The sequence below is a fragment of the Cibotium barometz genome, chromosome 10 (genome assembly GCF_041138505.1).
Source record: "Cibotium barometz isolate CiBa-2024 chromosome 10, ASM4113850v1, whole genome shotgun sequence".
In the NCBI taxonomy this organism is placed as follows: Eukaryota; Viridiplantae; Streptophyta; class Polypodiopsida; order Cyatheales; family Cibotiaceae; genus Cibotium; species Cibotium barometz.
The window spans coordinates 41,590,376-41,607,721 of NC_141055.1; the positions used below are offsets into that span (position 1 = coordinate 41,590,376).

The 17,346-nt window shown below is 47.1% G+C and overlaps 1 protein-coding gene across 3 annotated transcripts in view; it reads right to left on the reverse strand.

The window, feature by feature from the left end:
• The window catches only part of LOC147634912 (uncharacterized), a 39,316-nt gene extending 23,647 nt beyond the window's left edge, over positions 1-15,669 (reverse strand). Inside the window, exons 1-5 of one of the 3 annotated variants that reach the window (XM_086804163.1) lie at positions 15,257-15,669; positions 12,973-15,076; positions 11,961-12,897; positions 11,675-11,859; positions 10,438-10,673 (exon numbers count right to left, since the gene is read on the reverse strand). In XM_086804163.1, the coding sequence (XP_086660289.1) occupies positions 10,438-10,673; positions 11,675-11,859; positions 11,961-12,897; positions 12,973-14,911 (3,297 nt within the window). In that variant the 5' untranslated portion in view covers positions 14,912-15,076; positions 15,257-15,669. Of the gene's footprint in view, positions 1-10,437; positions 10,674-11,674; positions 11,860-11,960; positions 15,077-15,256 lie in introns of all 3 variants that reach the window. The other 2 variants (XM_086804161.1, XM_086804162.1) reach the window with 2 other exon arrangements.
• Positions 15,670-17,346: the final 1,677 nt, after the last annotated feature.

Sequence of the window (17,346 nt, forward strand, 5' to 3'; positions counted from 1 at the left end):
TTACATAAATCAAGTACGCAGAAAGATGCTTTTTCATTACTGATGAAATCGCCGAAGCGGATACAATAGGAACAGATTCCCCTTTGAGTTTTACATCCAATACATGCTCTTTCCCTCTATGAGTCAGAGTAATTTTCCTATTGTAAGTATCCACCACCGCATGTACCCTGTGGCACCATGGCATCCCCAACAAAACATCACAGCCATCCAAAGGCATGATGAAGAACTCCTCGCTGTCCACATAACCCTGCAAATGAAGCCGAAGCTTCCCAATAATAGGAGTAACGGGTTCTGCATACCCTGGACAAGCCATATTTGCCTCATGTAACGGCCCCATCTCCTCTGCGCGAATCCCCAATCGGCTAGCCAAATCTGGTGAAATGAAGTTGGCTCTAGCACCTGTGTCAAAGAAGATCAAAGCATTCTGATCTCTCACTTTGCCCCATGCCCTGCACAACTCTGTAGCTTCACCACTTAGCTGCTCACCCACAAGATCAGGAACTAAGCCTGCAGAAGGCTTTTGTTTCTTTGGCTTGGGCTCTCCTTTATTGTCAGGGTCCTTCTTGGACGTTCTTTTGGGACAATTGAATGACATATGCCCCTCTTCAGTACAGTAAAAGCACTTTTGAGCATCTCTCAAAGCCTGTCTTTCCTCAGAAGTCCTTTTGGGCATTGGCAACTTCTTATACTTTGTCTCTGAAGACCCTTTAGTATCACGAGAAGCATGCCCAAATTTTTCAGCTTTCTTGCCCAATTTCTTACTGCCTTTAAACCCAGATGAACCACCTGTGAGTAACGCATTAGCTGTCATAGCATTTTCAATCATCTGTGACATGTTCGTTACTCTTGTCTTTATACAGTAATCTCGTACCTCCTTGGGCAGCCCACAACAATACTTCTCTACCTGCTCAGATAATGGCACGGCACGATAAGAAGTCACTGGGAGTAGAGCTTCCCAAAACTTCTTGTTATAATCCTCCAAACTATCACACTTTGAAGCATCCAGCTTGTGCCATGCTGTCATAACATCCACCTCAAATGTAGATGTGAGCCATACGGAAGAGAAAACCTGTTTGAATTGAACCCATGTGGTGGGTGCTATGCCCTGCAAAAGAAGAGTAGACCACCACTGCAAAGCATTACCCTTGAGAAAAGTGGCAGCTTTCCTCACCTTTGAGGACTCTGTGTAATTCCCACCAGAAAAAGCAGCATCAAACTGCTGTAAAAAGGTAAGTGCCTTCAATTTATCCTTGGCCCCACTAAAAGTGTCAAACTTCACTGCAGCTCCCCCTTCCTTGTAATCCTTCGCCTTGCCCATAGGCGTTAGATTATCATATGGAAGTGGTTTCGTAAGATTGCTGCCCCCAACATTCATACCCATCATTGGGTCAACATTTCCCATTCCAACACCAGGCATACCATACATCCCAGCCATGTTTCCATACATTCCACTATGCATACCTGGCTGCATGCCACCAAACATATTGCCTTGCATCCCAGGTTGCATGCTTCCAAACACATTTCCTTGCATACCGGACTGCATACCACCATACATATTCCCTTGCATGCCAGGCTGAAAATTGGCTCCAAAAGGCCCATACATACCCATGCCTCCCTGAGGATAACCCCCAGTCATGGATTGAAACACTGAGCCACCACCAAAGTACCCTGGATGCATGTTCTGCTGAGGAATAGGTGGCTGTCCATAGAAGGAACTCTGTGGGTTAGCACCAAAAGCATGCTGCATATTCGGAAACTGGGCAGGAGATGGATCCTGTGGAGTGGTACCACTATGACCATGAGAAAGATTCTTCGAACGAACCTTCTTCTTCTTTTTCTGGGGCTCTGTGCGGGGCTCTGAGCGAGACCTCAAAAATTCAGCAAATCTCTCACTCTGTGTGAGCTGCATAAAAGTATCCATAACACTAGCCAAGCGATCTTTGAACTTAGCATCATCATCCTCTTTACCATGCACATCTTCTGGCTGTGTTACATCCTCATAAGGCTCAACATCTGCAGCCTCTTCTCCTGCAAAAATATCCTCAGATACATCTCTTTCAGGAGAAGTCTCTTGCTCTTCTTCTTCTTGATAGAAGTACTCTTCCTCTGTATCAGACATGATTGCTGAATTTTCAGCGATGGCTTTCTCCAAAACAACCACGAGCTCACCCCCTTCAGAAAGTTGATGATTGGTCCCGGCAACGGAACCTTGAAACCGGCCTCTGATAGAAAACCAGAGTGCGGTAGGAGCAATCACCCGTCCACTTGTAGTCTAGATGATAAACAAAACACAGATTGGGACTAGGATGCCCAAATCTGAATACACAACGACACCTGTTGGCCCCAAAGCTTGGCGCCCCTTGCGGTATTTCTTTATTCCATTAAAATAATATGTATGGCTGAGTACAAAACAAAAACCAGCCAAGAGTTTACACCTGTAGTCCAATCTGACTGCCCACAAATCCTTCTCAGCACAGAGGATCTATGCACACAGATCTGTGTCCTCAAGCAACACACTGTGCCTCCCTCTGATCAGCCAAGTTCACAAAGCAGGCCAGCCATGGGCATACATCTGGCATAACTCATAAGCATGATACATCTTCTCAGCTCAACATATACATGTGCTGTTCAATCCCTGTCTTAATCCCTTGTCAATCTGCTATACTCCTCCTCTCACAAGGAGCCAGATAACACATACCTGTAGCAGACATCAAGCAATAGAAAGAGAGATGGATGAACAGAGTCAAGGCTTACCAAGTTCAGCTCGTGAAACAACTCTGGAGGAAGCAACAGCACCAATCTGTGCCTGCAGGCACTTGAACCCACAATCCTGCTTCACACGTGTGCTTGCACTTGCCTGTATCTTCCTCCTGATGCTCACTCCTATGCTGTCCTTGAAAGTACAGATCTGAAAATCAGCACTGTACTTGATTGTACCGCCTCGGGATGCGTGCCAGGCGTTGTACTTGCAAAAACAGCCTGCTGTCCACTTCTGTACCAGCTTGAATCAGAGTACACAGGCCTGTCCAGCACCTGTCTACACCACCTGCAGCACTTGTACCTTCTGTACCAGGCTGCCCGTACACTGTACGGCAGCCGTACCAGGTGTACCTGCTGAAAAACCAACTGTGCAGCCTGCACAGGCCTTCTGCGCAGCCCAACAGTAGCTGTCCTGTGCGCCGCCAGCAGTAGAGGAGAAAGAGAGAGAGAGAGAGAGAGTCCAGCACTGGCCGTACAGTGCTGTACGGCTGGTTTCTTCAGAAAAACAGCAACAGTCTGCAGCAAAACAGCCGCCTTCACCTCCTCTTCAGCTTTCCCACGATGGAACTCAAGCGCATGAAGGAAGGCTCCACTTTTGCTACACGACTCCCCAAAAAGAGAGGAGAGAGAGTGTAGAGAGAGAAAACCTCCTTCCCAAGTTAATCCCTAGGGCCCCAACTTAATAAGTTCCCTAGGGCCACTAAGGCCTAGGGGCAACTTTTATAAACATTAAAAGTTAATGTTTTAATGTTCCCCCTTCACACCTAGGGTTGTCCACACATCTTTAAACACTGTCCGGGCACCCCCCATGTGAATCATAAAATATTCTGACCCTGCAACCACCATGCCCACACTTGTCCTGCTCCATTTTCACAGGGCCATGACATCCTCTGTCTCCTACCTCAGCCAGCTGTCTAGATGCCTCAAAAGCTCTATATGACAATCTGTCCTGTGGCATCTCTCTGAATCTGTCTAGCAGGCATATAGTCTGGAATATGGCCTCTACCATCATAGGAGGCGCAGCAAACTCTGCTCGGATAATGTCATGAGGTAGTGACAGTTTGCTGCGTATCATGCGTGCCATCATGAGGGCCTATGGTCTCTCTATCTGTGTCCACCAAGGGGTAGCAAGGCCTAGCGCCCATACTGTTGCTCCATACATCCGTGCCGGTGTGACTAATGTGTCAAATAGCCACCCCTTCGTCCGGGGCTCCTGCAAATGCGCCTGGTGGCATTATCTCTCTAGCATAGCCAATGCTGCATATCCCCGTGTCAATCTAGCTCTCGCTGCTGAACCCATGGTGAAGCGCGTGGCTGCTGTAGAGAAGGTAACCCCTAGGTATACGTATGATGTCACCACCTCCACCTGGCGTCCTGCGAGAGTGAATGTCAGCTGACTCCTGCCCTATCTCGATGTATGAAAGACCATAACCTTGGTTTTCCCAAGGTTCACGGTAAGACCCCTCTGTGTGCAGAAATCATCGAGTGCATGTAGATGCTGCTGTAGACCTCCTGGAGACTCAGACACTAATACAATATCATCAGCATAAAGCATAATATGTATTGAGGTACCTGCTAGATCAACTCCATCTCCGCCTCCCCGTGTAATGAAGTCAGCCACCTCATCAATGTATAACCCAAATAGCGTGGGGAAAAGTGGGCATCCTTGCTTCACACCAATGGGGCTAGCAATAGTCTTGGACATACCTCCTGGGCATCTGACTCGCCCAAAAACCTGCTCATATAATGCATAGATGCCCCATGTCATATCTGCTGGTATGCCAAGAGACTGCAGGCGCTGAAAGAGCCTCTCTCGTGGTACTATGTCAAATGCCTTGCGGAAATCCACAAAGCAGCAATAGAGCTTTCTCTTCCTCACTCTGGCCTGATCAATCATACATCTTAAAGTGAATACATGGTCAGTGGTAGAGAAAGCTCTCCTGAAGCCTACCTGCCCTGATGAGCGTAAACCTACTCGCTCAGCATATAAGCTAAGCTCTTGCTCCAACACTGCACCATAGAGTTTGGCCAACACGTGGCCAACCATAACCGTCCTGTAGTTGCTCGGATCGAGCATATCCCCTGTTTTGTGGATCGGCACAATGGTCTGCATCGTCCACTCCGCAGGCAAACCCTATGCTAGTGCCCTATTAAACAGGTGTGCAAGAAAAGGAGCCAAAGAATCTATTGCATATATGAGATGCTCACCCTGTAGGCCCATATGGTCGGCGGCCCGTCCATGCTGTAGGCGGCGGATAGCTTCCTTTATCATTGAGTGAGTAAAGAAGCTAGCTGTGGTAGGTCAAGGCTCCTGTGGCTGAGGTATAGGTGGCTGCTGTGGGGCGTGGTATAGGCCCTCTACATATGTGTGCCATGTTTGTGGGTCTACAATGGGTGTCGGTGTCCAGGGCTCTCTGAAGTGCCACCATGAGATAGAGCTATCTCTACTCATGAAGAAATGGAAGATCTCTAGCTCCTATATCTCAACGAAGGCCCGCCTTTTGCGGCGAGTAAGTCTCCTCATCTCTCTCCTCGACTCTTGCTCTGTGATGGCTCCCAAGGCGCTCTGTATGCGGAGCCGTGAGTATAGGGCTCTGCACTCGTCATCATACCATCAGTTCTGGGGCATAGTCCCAGATCTCGCAGGCTCTCCTGAGTGGACACGATGTGGGAAGCTCTGTAATGCAGCCATATGTAGGAGTGATGCCAGTTGGGCTGTAATGGTATCCATAGGTGCCAGGGGATCCATGAGTAGGAGTCCATCCTCTACTCTGCCAGTGTATATGTCTGCCATGTCATGTGTGAAGTAGATGGTAGTGTGTGGCGTCGATATGTGGGGAGCTGGTGATACTGGTGATCCGGCTAGTGAAAATGCCAAGTATGTATGATCTGCCCCAATAGGACGAGGTGGGATGGAGAATGAAGTGACAAGCTGTGATGCCTCCAAAGACCCCATAATGTAGTCTACCACCGTGCCTCCGGTCCGTGTATGACCCCCATGTGGGAAGCATGTCAGCCCTCCTGATCCCGGCCACTGTAGCATCCCGTTATAAATAACGAGACGATGCCTGGCTCCCAACTCTAGTAAGTGGTCCCCATAATGTCCTATGTCTGGTCCAGTGTCCTCTGATGCCCGACTAGCCCCTATCTCCTCTGGATCCACAGGGTGGAGGATCTCCATGTCATCAGTCATACACCTCACACTATCTGCTCTATGTGTGGGCATTGAAGTCACCCGTAAGAAATACTTCCCCTAGTGTAGAATAATGCATAATCTCCTCTGACAAACAAGTGTATGGTGAGGCTCCTGTCTCCTCCTCCTGTGGCATGTCCTCTGTAATGACATAGGAGGATCCTGATGGAGGAAAGTAACATAGAGGCTATGCATATAACCCTGTCCTGTGAGAGCTGTAAGCTGATCCACATGTATCTGGCCTCTGGATCCTGTGCTACCACTCTCAGTCTCCCCTGTAGCTCCCGTCTGAATAGAACTGCTACTCCCCCCGACCCTCTCGAGAGGTACCCTGGCGTGTGGTCCTCCTACATGCTGACTCCCACTGGAATCCCTCTACTCGAGGTAGCCCTCTCTCTGGGCTCTGATGTGTCTCTGTCAGAAGTATGATGTCTCTCCCCACCATAACATGCTCCAGTCGTCCAGGCTGCACCCATAGTGAACCATTAGAGTTCCATACTACCATGTGTATCTCTGTCAGTGGCCTGGTCTGTGTCCCATAGACCCCAAACCGCTAACCCATGGGCCGGCCATCAATGATGACCCGACCATCTCGATAGAAGGCTTTCTTGCTTCTCTCCTCGCGTGTAAGACTCGTGGCATGCTAGCTCTCCTATGCTCTAGCTGCATCCTCGTGAGATCATCATCCAAGAAAATAGGAGCTCCCTCTAAGCCTCGTAATATGACCCTCTTCCTCATGAAGGTGACTCTCTCCGTCTCTCCTCCAAACTGTAGGATGAGGGCTCGCCTGCGTGTTGAGTCTTTCCCGACTCTCCATGCTTTGGTGAAGGGGAGAGGGTCCTCTTCCCTGTAGCCTAGCTTCATGCATAGAAGCTGTCCATCTTTCTCGGGAGTGGAGTTGGGTGTCTCGGCTATACTTGTGACTCGAATGTTGAGGCGCGGGCATGCCTTCTTCTCCTCCTCAATGGTGGTGTGAATGATTTGATGTTCTTCCCTTTGAGTCTCCTCCCTCACTTCTTTACAGATGTTCTTCTTCACCACCTCAACCCATCCTGACTGCTTGGCTTCGAGTTTTCCCTCCATGTCCTTTGTGATCTCCTTGGAGATCTCCTCTTTGATGGCCGTGAGAGTGTTGTCATTGATCTCCCCTTCTTCCTTCTCGGTGTTCTTGACGGCTACCAGTTCCACTTTCAATGCACTCATCTCCTCCTTGAGTGCTGTGTTCTCTTGTTCAAGATCCGTGACCCGTGCTTCGAGGGCCATGATGTGCCGGTGTAATTTGTTCTCCACCTCATTGAGGTTGGAATCGGATGTCTTCTTGTTCTCCTTGATTAGTGCCTTCATTGCCATCTCGAGGGCCTCGAGTTTCTCTTGGAGACTCGGGGCCATTCCTCGAGATTCCTCTGCAGCCCTGCCCACAGGCAGGGAGGAGAGAGAGAGAGAGAGAGAGAGAGAGAGAGAGAGAGAGTTATGTTGCTGCCTTGGGAGCCTCAGCAAGGGTGGGTGGGAAAACAGGGACACAGGGCCTACCGGACAGGCAGGCAGGCCAGCATAGCGCCAACCTGGCAGCGAGGCGGAAGCGAAGTGGGCGGCAGTAGCGAACAGAGAGGGCGGCTACGCATAGAGGCGCAAAGCGAACAGGGAACAGCAAAGCGAAGCGGGCGCGAACAGTGAAGCGGCGAAGCGGCGGGCTCGTGCAGCGAACAGCGGGCGGCAATAGCGAACAAAGAGGGCGGCTACGTACATAGGCGCGAAGCGAGGCAAACAAGGAAGAGAACAAGCGAAGCAGGCAGGGCGAACAGTGAAGAGAACAAGCCAACAGTGAAGCGAAGCGGCGGTGGGCGGCAGTAGCGAACAGAGAGGGCGGCTACGCACAGAGGCGCGAAGCGGGGAGAGAGAGAGAGAGAGAGAGAGAGAGAGAGAGAGAGAGAGAGAGACTTGAGCGCCGCATAGAGATGCCCGCATGAGAAGACTTGAGCGCCGCACAAAGGTTGCCACATGCACGTAAGGAAAAGCAAAAAAAAAAAAAAGAGAACGTCGACTTGCGTCCGTTTTCTAACCTATAAAATCAAAAGTGCACGTTCACTACATTTCCAAACGTTAGTGAACGTTCCAAACGTTTGCAACGTTTGGATTACATCCAAACATAGTTTGGATGCAACTATGAGCAATAGAAACGCAACCCATTCGACAACACCTTGTTGCCTTTGCACGTGAGTGCAGCGGCAAGAGCACAACTAGAGAAAAGAAACGCTAATGAGGAGAGGTTCTTGAAGAAGAAAAATGCAGCCACTAAAAGAACGCAGCCACCTTCTGGAAAAACACAGCTTCACAAAAATGCAAGAGGACGAGGAAGGAGGGGGTCGCTTGTGAAGCCGCTGGGACCTAGAGCGATGATAGAAAGAGAGAAAGAGAGAGAGAGAGAGAGATTGCAGACAAGATCACGTTGATATTAGCAAGAAGTTTACAATGGGCAATACTCAAAAGACGATTGGCATTAGTAATATGTGCTAGACAATGAATGGTTACAACAAGAGGGGAGAGGGGCCTTTATAGAGGGGAGAGGGGCCTTTATAAAGCACCACGACCTACATGAAGCCTCACGACTAGCATTAATAAAGGACAACTTAATAAAGTGGCCAACCCCTATATAAGACCCAGTTCCCGCACAACACATGAGATGCACATATTTTAACAATGCCGTGCCACAAAAGGGAAAAAACCAAACTCTTGCCTTCAGGGATGTCCGTGAACGGGGGGGGGGGGGGGGGGGGGGGAGGAGACAGAACTAAAACGGGAAAAGGAATGGCGGGGCCAAGGTGCTAAAAGGAGGAGGCAACGGCGGAAAGAAGAGGGGGCACGGGAGGGAAGGAGGCAACGGAATGAAGAAGGGGGGATAAGCAAGGGACTGAGGCAGGGCAAAAAGCAACACAGGGGCACTGCAGTAGAGGCGATGGCAGAGGATGCCAAAGCGGGCGGAAGGCACAGGCTAAAGCGACAGGAAGGGGAGGAGCAGAGGACGACAGGGCTGGCTAACGGAAGTGCAGAAGAGGGGGGGCGGGGGAGGGGAGTGTGCTGGAAATAGCAAAGGCAAGGGGGACTGGCTGATGGAAGCACAGAGGAGGGGAGGCTGGCTGACGAAAGCACAAAGGACGAGGGGGGGGGGGGGATTGGGCAGCATCCAGGGAGGAAGGCGACGCACGCACGTAGGCAGAGGGGGGGCACTAGCTCAAGCACGCAGTCACGCTGGTCTGCACAATGGCTCTCTTCCATGACCAAATGCTACCCAATGGCTTCTCAATGGTGCATACATGCACCCAATGGCCCATACAGGCACCCAGTGGTTGCCTTCCATGCCCAATAACCCATACATGTGCCCAATGATTGTCTTCCAAGCCCGATGGTTGAGTTTCATGCTGTCATGTGCACCCGTTACTCCCGATGCTCATAGACATGTATATTCTCATTAGCAAATTAATGGGCAGATTTAGGGGCACATTTAGAGCGGATTCTGCAGCCCTACACGCTCCCGGAAGTGCCCAAGACATAGCCCAATGGTTGGGACACCTTTTGGGCATAGTTTGGATACAAATTATGACTTTTTGGACGATGTTTTGTGAGAAAAATAGGCAAAACCGACTTGATTACGAATTCATACCTTTTCCCTATGAATAGGATCATTAGGCATTCATTAGAATCATCATTCAAAGATCAAGAGGACCCATTTGTCAGAGTCTGCACGGCAGCAAGGACACAGTGGTGGATCAACAAGAGCTTCTCTTGTCCAATTGCAAGTAGAGGACTACAGGGACCTTTGGTATGCATCATGAAGCTATGAATCAGCAAGATCATTTGCACAAAGCTGTGAATCGTTGTATATATAGGATGTTTTGGCAATACACAGTAGATTAGATCTATCTCTCCTTCTCTTCTATGTCTGCTAAACATAGGATTAGGGTTAATCTTCTTTGCTTAGCATTAATCATGAACACGCTTCTACAATGCCTATTACACATGCCCAATGGCTCTTTTCCATGCCCAAAGGCTGCCCCAAAGCTTCAGCCGCCACCACCAAGCAAACTCCCACTTGCGTGGCTACCTAACCTACCTACCCTGCATGCATGCAAGCATGCTAGTTTTGCTTCCTAATCAAGTTGAACAGATTTGATTTCTTTTCCCTCTCCTATCCTAAAAAAGTTGCGCCCCCATTGGCTCTCCACTGCAAGGCAACACCCATCTCTATAGAGATCTTAAAGGATTGGAAGTTTAGACCATGACATATGCAAGGACCACATGATCAGGACATTATGTGGGCTCTCCTTAGACATGCTGCCACCTTTCTAGTACAAAAGAGTAGCGGCACCTAGTTTGGCCAGGTAGAAGCCGAACAGGGCGATAAGGGATTAGGACAGTAAATAGAAACCTCTATTGCTAGAAACCTCAAAAAAACCAAAAAACAAACACAACAAGAATTGAAAGCATACCTCCAAAATCTGTAAGGATTCTTGGACCTGAGCCAAATCATCTTTGAAACAAGCTTTGTATTGCATAGCTTGTAGCCTTTGGAATGCATTGGGAATTTCTAGAACTGCCTTCAGGAATCGCTCTGCAGGACCAAGCTCTGATTTATCACCAGAAAACTCAAGCAAAGCCTTTTGCTCTTCCTGTGTCGGTGACATCTTCACTAACACTTCCAGCAACTCAGCTTTCATGCCATCACCTGCACACAAATTTCATAAGCAAGTGAAAAAAGGCCTAAACTTAAGCCATGCACAACATTTTGTGCCGTCTTTTGCAGAGGATGAGACATTTTGAAACCTCTACCCATCTATGACCCGAGGCAAGTTCAATATTCAATGCTTTTACCATACAGCAGTTATGCATAGGCCGTGCAAAGAAGGGACAAAGCATTCCACTAGTTCTCCATGGCATCACACACCAAAAAAGAATTTAAAAATGCAATTGAAAACCCTAGATTAACGCAAAGGTTAGGGAAAGAAGCAAACCATGACACCTTTCTCGTGACAATGTTTTGGCTGTGCAAATCAGAAGGATTTCAGCCATTTGGACCAGGAAAGTAAACAGGCAACCTACATCAAGGCTGCTAAGAACAGGCAAAAGTCTCACATAATACACGGTACATTGTTTCCTCTTATGAGGCAACTCTTTATATTCTATCTTTACCTCATAACTGGAGTCTGGTATGCTCAACTGTAGGGCCCCCATCACAGGCAGAGACCATAGAGCACATGAGAATTCTGCATAGCAGGTGAAACCAGTCCTTTACTTGAAGGAGGTGGACATATCTGACAACAAAGGCCAGAAAAAGTCGGGGCTGGGCTTCATAAGAAGCCACACATGGGCTGCTATTTGGGCTAGATTGGGCAACCCACCGACTGGGACATGCAGGTCAAGGATGAGCATGAGTTCAGGCACATATGTCAGGCAAAAAAAGAGAAGGGTTTGTAATTCCTAACAGGAGACATGCAGATGTGCAAATGCCAATAATGCCAAATATATATATATATATATATATATATATATATATATATATATATATATATATATATATATATATATATATATCCTACCCTTCCATGAATGACTATTACTCTTTTTTTCTGCTGATGGAATCGTGTTAGCTAAACATTGAAGTCCTTGACCGAGTGCATGACCAGTTTTATCTTCTTTATGCTGCCAATCAAACCAAGGACGACCCACCTTCAAGCAAGGCATCACATATATCTTGTGTAGAAATGTTGAGTGCTCGCAGCTGGATTGCAAAGTTATGAGCTTTCTTTGAATCAAGAATTCCTTTTTTCTTTGCTGGTGCAGGGGACTTGCCAACCTCCTTTTTCACATTTGCATTTGCCCCAAAAAGAGTGGCAATTTCGTTCTCGTTCAACCTGAAAAATATTGAGAGAAACACTTGAGTGAGTAAATCAGAAGTATGCAAACTCAACCCCAGAAAAAAGCACATAAAAACAGATGATGTCTGAATACTCACTCAAAAGAACCTGTCCTCAGCTTGTCCCACACCATTGAATGTGATGGATCTGCCCGAACTTTGTCCCAGTGCAATGGCTTTAACTTTTGTAGATTTTGGGCTGAATCTTGTTGCGGAACTTGAGGAGGTTTGGAAGTATGGGGAGGCCGGGGAGCAGAACCAGGGGGTGCAGGAGGAGCAAAAGGAGCAGGTGGTGGTGGAGGACCTTTTGCACCAGGAGGTGGAGGAGGAACAGGTACACGAGGAGGGCCCTTTGCACCTGGTAAAGGAGGTGGAGGTGGTGGAGGACCCTTTGCATTAGGAGGTGGAGGAGGTGGAGGAGGTGCAGGATGGCCCTTTGTACTTGGTAAAGGAGGTGGAGGAGGGGGAGGAGGGCCCTTTGTACTTGGTAATGGAGGCGGAGGAGGGGGGGGAGGGCCCTTTGTACTCGCTAAAGGAGGTGGTGGGGAAGGGCCCTTTACACTTGGAAAAGGGGGTGGAGGAGGGGGAGGAGGGCCCTTTGTACTCACCAAAAGAGGTGGTGGGGAAGGGCCCTTTACACTTGGCAAAGGGGGTGGAGGAGGTGCTGAAGGGCTGTTTGTACTTCGCAAAGGGGGTGGAGGAGGTGGAGGTCCCTTTGTGCTACTTAAAGGATGTGGAGGAGGTGCAGGAGGGCCCTTTGTACTTGGTAAAGGAGGTGGAGGAGGTGGCCCTTCAACATCAGAAACAAGTAGCACATCATCAATGCTTGAAGAATGGGGAACAGGTGGTGGAGGCGGAGGGGGAGGGGGAGAGGGAGGACTACCCTTGGTACCAACAGAAAGTGAAGCAGCCTTAGGATATGGAACAGCTTGTGCCGTAATAGGTGGAGGTGGTGGAGCAGGTGGAGGAGGTACATTAGCAGCTGAAGCAATGTGCTGACTTATCAATGCAGAATGCAGCTCAACGGCCTCTTCAACTGCAGCAGTAGAGACACTATGAAAAGGAGTAATTTTGTTGGAAGTATGTGCAAAAGGTACTTTGAGATTCTCACCAGCTAAAGCAGCAGAATAAGGAGGACAATAAGATAGTGAAGATGGCTGATCAGCCTTGCTGGCTGAAGAGGCGAAATGAATGCCATCATGAAAAGTAAGCTGTTGGCCAATAGAGGTAACTGCTGCTGAGTGTGACTGAAAATGCTGATTAGGCAAAGAAGCAGTGACTGACTGAGGTGCTGCAGAAGTGGTCTTGCTAGACAAAGCAAGAGCACCTTCAGAAGAAGAAGCAGAAGTTTGCCAGGAATTGCTAGCGACAGCAGCTGAAACAAGATCACAAGGTAGCCAAGCTTGATCCACAAGCGCATATGAAATGCCTGTAAGGTCAGCTGCAGGTCGTATAAGAGATTCACCAGAAGCAACAGCAGGAAATGTAAGAGGTGGAATTGTTTGTGCTAGACTAGTTAAAGCAGTGGTTGAAGATGGAGGGAAACTTGATGAATATGTTTTGGTCATCTCAGTATTTGATAGAGCAAAATGGGTGTCACTGCTAGCAAAAGCAGCAGCAACTGACTTGACAGGTATTGAAGAGTGGATCTCGGCAGCAGAAAAAGTAGATGATGCTGTATCTGCTTGATAAGCCTGACTTGCAAAAGCAGCAGCCACAGACTTGACAGGTATTGAGGAATAGATCTCACCTGTAGAAGAGGCAGATGCTGCCACCTCAGCTTCAGAAGCCTGGCTGGCAAAAGCAGCAGCAACTGACTTAACAGGAATTGAAGAGCGGATCTCATCAGCCATAGAAGAGGCAGATGCTGCCACCTCGGCTTCAGAAGCCTGGCTGGCAAAAGCAGCAGCAACTGACTTGACAGGAATTGAGGAGTGGATCTCATCAGCCAAAGAAGCAGACTTTTGCCTCTGTGCATTGAGAATAGAAGCTGAAACAAGTGCGGGCGGCAGTGGGAGAGGTGGCACCGCTTGTGGAGTAAAATTAAAGACTGCAGGAGCAGTTGTGCTTGGTCTTTGCGGTACCGACCAAGGCCGTGAGGTAAATTTATCAGCTGCTGTACTGCCAAAGGGTAGCTCACCAGATGCTGCATCAAGTGGTGGTGCAGCCAACGGCCCAAAAGTCTCCGCCAATAATTGGGCAGCATTGATAGAATTCCGATGTGTAGATAAAGTATGCCCCATTGGCAATAATGATTGCTCGGAAACAGAAACCTCAGTTGATATAGCAAGCTGTTGCTCAGGTAGTGGTGCGTCCAGAGAGTAAGGATTGAGAGATGACACTGAAAGGGATGTTTTGGTGTTTGTTGGCTGCTGCAGGAAGAGAATCTCAGTCGATGCAGTGGTGGGTGGGAATAGGGCTGAAGATGCTGCCATGGGCGTATAGGCTGTGAGAGGTCCATTATTTTTGTGGAGGGGGCCAAAATTGCTGAGCTCTTGTGCCTTTGTTAGAGATGCCGGCATTGACGAAGCTCGGAAACCAACACGACCAACCCACTCTGGATTTCCAAGCTCTATCTGGCTTCCTGCCATCTTCTGGTCCCCTTCCACTTTGGGCAAAGGACATTGCACATTCGCAATGAAGCTGCCAGTCGAAACATTTTTGTGATTGGCCATTGAATCGCTGACATGACTATCGCCACCAAAATTTCCATTCTGCTTGGACGCAATAGACCAGGTTGAGACACTATCCTGCTTGACTGCTGGTGATCCATTCAGAGTGTTAGCAGTGGCCCCTTGAAATCTCCAAAAGTGGCTTCTTATGTTTGTATCAAGTAGTGGGTTATCATACGTGGTGCTCAAAGGAGAATTATTTGGGTTTCTCTTTCGGCGCTTCAGTTTCTGATAGAGGAAGCAGATGATCACGACGATGAGACTAGTGATAACTGCGGTGATGAGCACCGCTATTATGACTGTCTTGGTATTTGATGATGGTGAGGTTGATGGTTGTGAAGAGGGAGAAGGGCTGGGTTGGCCTGTCGGTGCAGCCATAGCAGAGAATATCAGTATGATATTGATAAAAGAGATTTTTATGTCAACGTATGTGCAGCTTCAAGTTCCTGTGAATAAGTTGTGTAAATTGTTTTTTGCCATAGCCAACCCTATCAAATTCTATTGTTTCTCCTCTCTTGAACAAAACCGAAGTCTGCTTTGTCACTGATGTCCATGAAATCGTTGCCAGTAGAGCCAGGCATTGCATCAAAAGTTGAAATTTTGAAACAAAACAAGAGAAATTGTATCGGTAAGACATTGAAGCATGTTTTAAAACTCAGAAATATGAAGCGACAACGGAAAAGATGCTTTTTAAAGTCCATTGGAGTATGCTTTTAGACATACTTGGAAGAGGCATATGAGAACCCACATGCAAACTCGTGCTTGTTCAGCTGAAAAAGGCAGAACTGAGATCGCCCAAATGCTCAAAGGAGAGAAGCAGCAGGCCGCAGCTTCGAAATCAAAGAAGGATGGCTATGGAAATTTGAGCTGTAAAGAATTAAAAGAGGGCAAAACCCCCTTATTTTCTTGTTCTTTTGGAAATAAACCACGTTACCGCCCTTGCGTCTTTGATTCGTCTCTTCTTCAGATGATCCCTTGATCCGATACTGCAGGCATGTATAATTTTTGCTTGCTTCTCGCTCACCTTGTCTGTCTTAGTACCTGCAAATGGCCTCTTGGAGCTTCGAAAATCACCGTCCGGGAGAACGTTAAAACATTTGTACAGCACCCTCCCAAACAAACCCAAAAAAAAAAAACGACGACGAAACGAAGTCCGCGTTGGTGTAAAGAAAAATTCAAACACGTTGGCTTGAGTGTCAAAGTCCCGAGCTTTAAATTAAAGGGCGGTTTCCCATGCCACCAAAATAGAGTCCACACTCCGTGTCATTGTTGCGGGTGATTCTTGTGCTCACAAAATGCTTGTTTTCTCGATCTGCAGTCATTTTCAAAGGTAAGAACCCTAAATGTCATGTTGTCAAAAGGTGTTGGCTATGTTGTGTTTTATTGTTCATGTTGAAAAACTATGAAAGATGTGTGCTTGGTTGGGTTCGATGTTTATCTATAGGGGTTTGTACATGTGGTTGCATGTGTTCCATTGTATGTGTCAGGACATGCATGTGCGTATGTTTTATAGTCTTTTAGCTAACCTTGGTCTTCCCTAAAATCTACTATTCTTTTGATCAACTTACACTAAACCAAAAACTTCTTTCAATGGACTTCTTATCATGCATATATTTAGGTGACTGTAATACTCTAATAGGCATGGAGAAGGTTTAGAGATTATTTCTCCAAAGATGCAAAGAAGAGCCCATTTATCAAAACTTATTATGTGCCCATTCTTCACCCTTGCATGCCTTGTAAGCATAAATAGTAGGAACCTCACTTAAGGTGGAACATTTATAGAGGCATATATAAAGATGTCCACCTCGTGCTTTTTCGAGCAAAGTGTCAAAATAGGTTTTGTTTAAGATAGGCACTTTCAACCACTCACTTGTGGGAATGATTCTGTTAGAAATCAACACTATCAGGGTATATAGGTCATAATCGCTCGTATCTTTGTGGTCTCCTTTATAAGGAGCAACCATCTTTAAGTAGTCATTGCACCCAACTTAACGCATGTCTTCTAGGATGGTCATGACGGCTTTGCAGAGGTCTCGCTCACCTTGAGATAGATAGCCTACACTTACATACTAGTTTTTGCACCCAAGATATGTTTAAGACTTGAGAGATGCAGCCTAAGACATTGACCAACCAGTTCAGTCAAAAGACATGCTCTACAAAGTTGTAGAGCTCTTTTTGACCAACCAATTCAGTCAAAAAGAGATGTTTTATAAAGGTGTAGAGCTCTTACAAGGAACCACTATGGGATTTTGAAGTTTCATCACATAACAGAAGTTATGGGGTATTCCTCATAATTTCAATTTTTAGCAATGATAGAAGTGATAAATATGCATCATGTGCAATTTTTAGCAATCATAGAAGTTATAAATATGCATCATGTACAAGTTCTTTATAGCTTGATGATGGAGGGAGTGGTCATGAGCTTATTAATCTCTTTAGTATGTCCTTCCTCTAACTGAGGTGTTTTATCATTTGGCTTGATTAGAGTCTCCCAATCATACCCATCTTCACTCTAGGTTTAAGTAAATTTAATAGTGCAGTATAAAGCTTCCATCCACTACCTTCTCATGGGTGTTATATTACTCAATTTGAAGTAAATACATCATCGTGAATAATTCTTTGAGGTTTATTAATAGCACTCGAATTGTTATTCAATCACTCTTTCATTACCTTGTTTTATCACTTTAATGAAATTTTTGAAATCTCCACACAATACCGCATATATTACCCTAAGCCTAAATTCATGATCAATAAATGATCCTTTATGATCGAGATTGAAATCTTATTAGAGGAGTGTCAGAGGTGGCCCGATC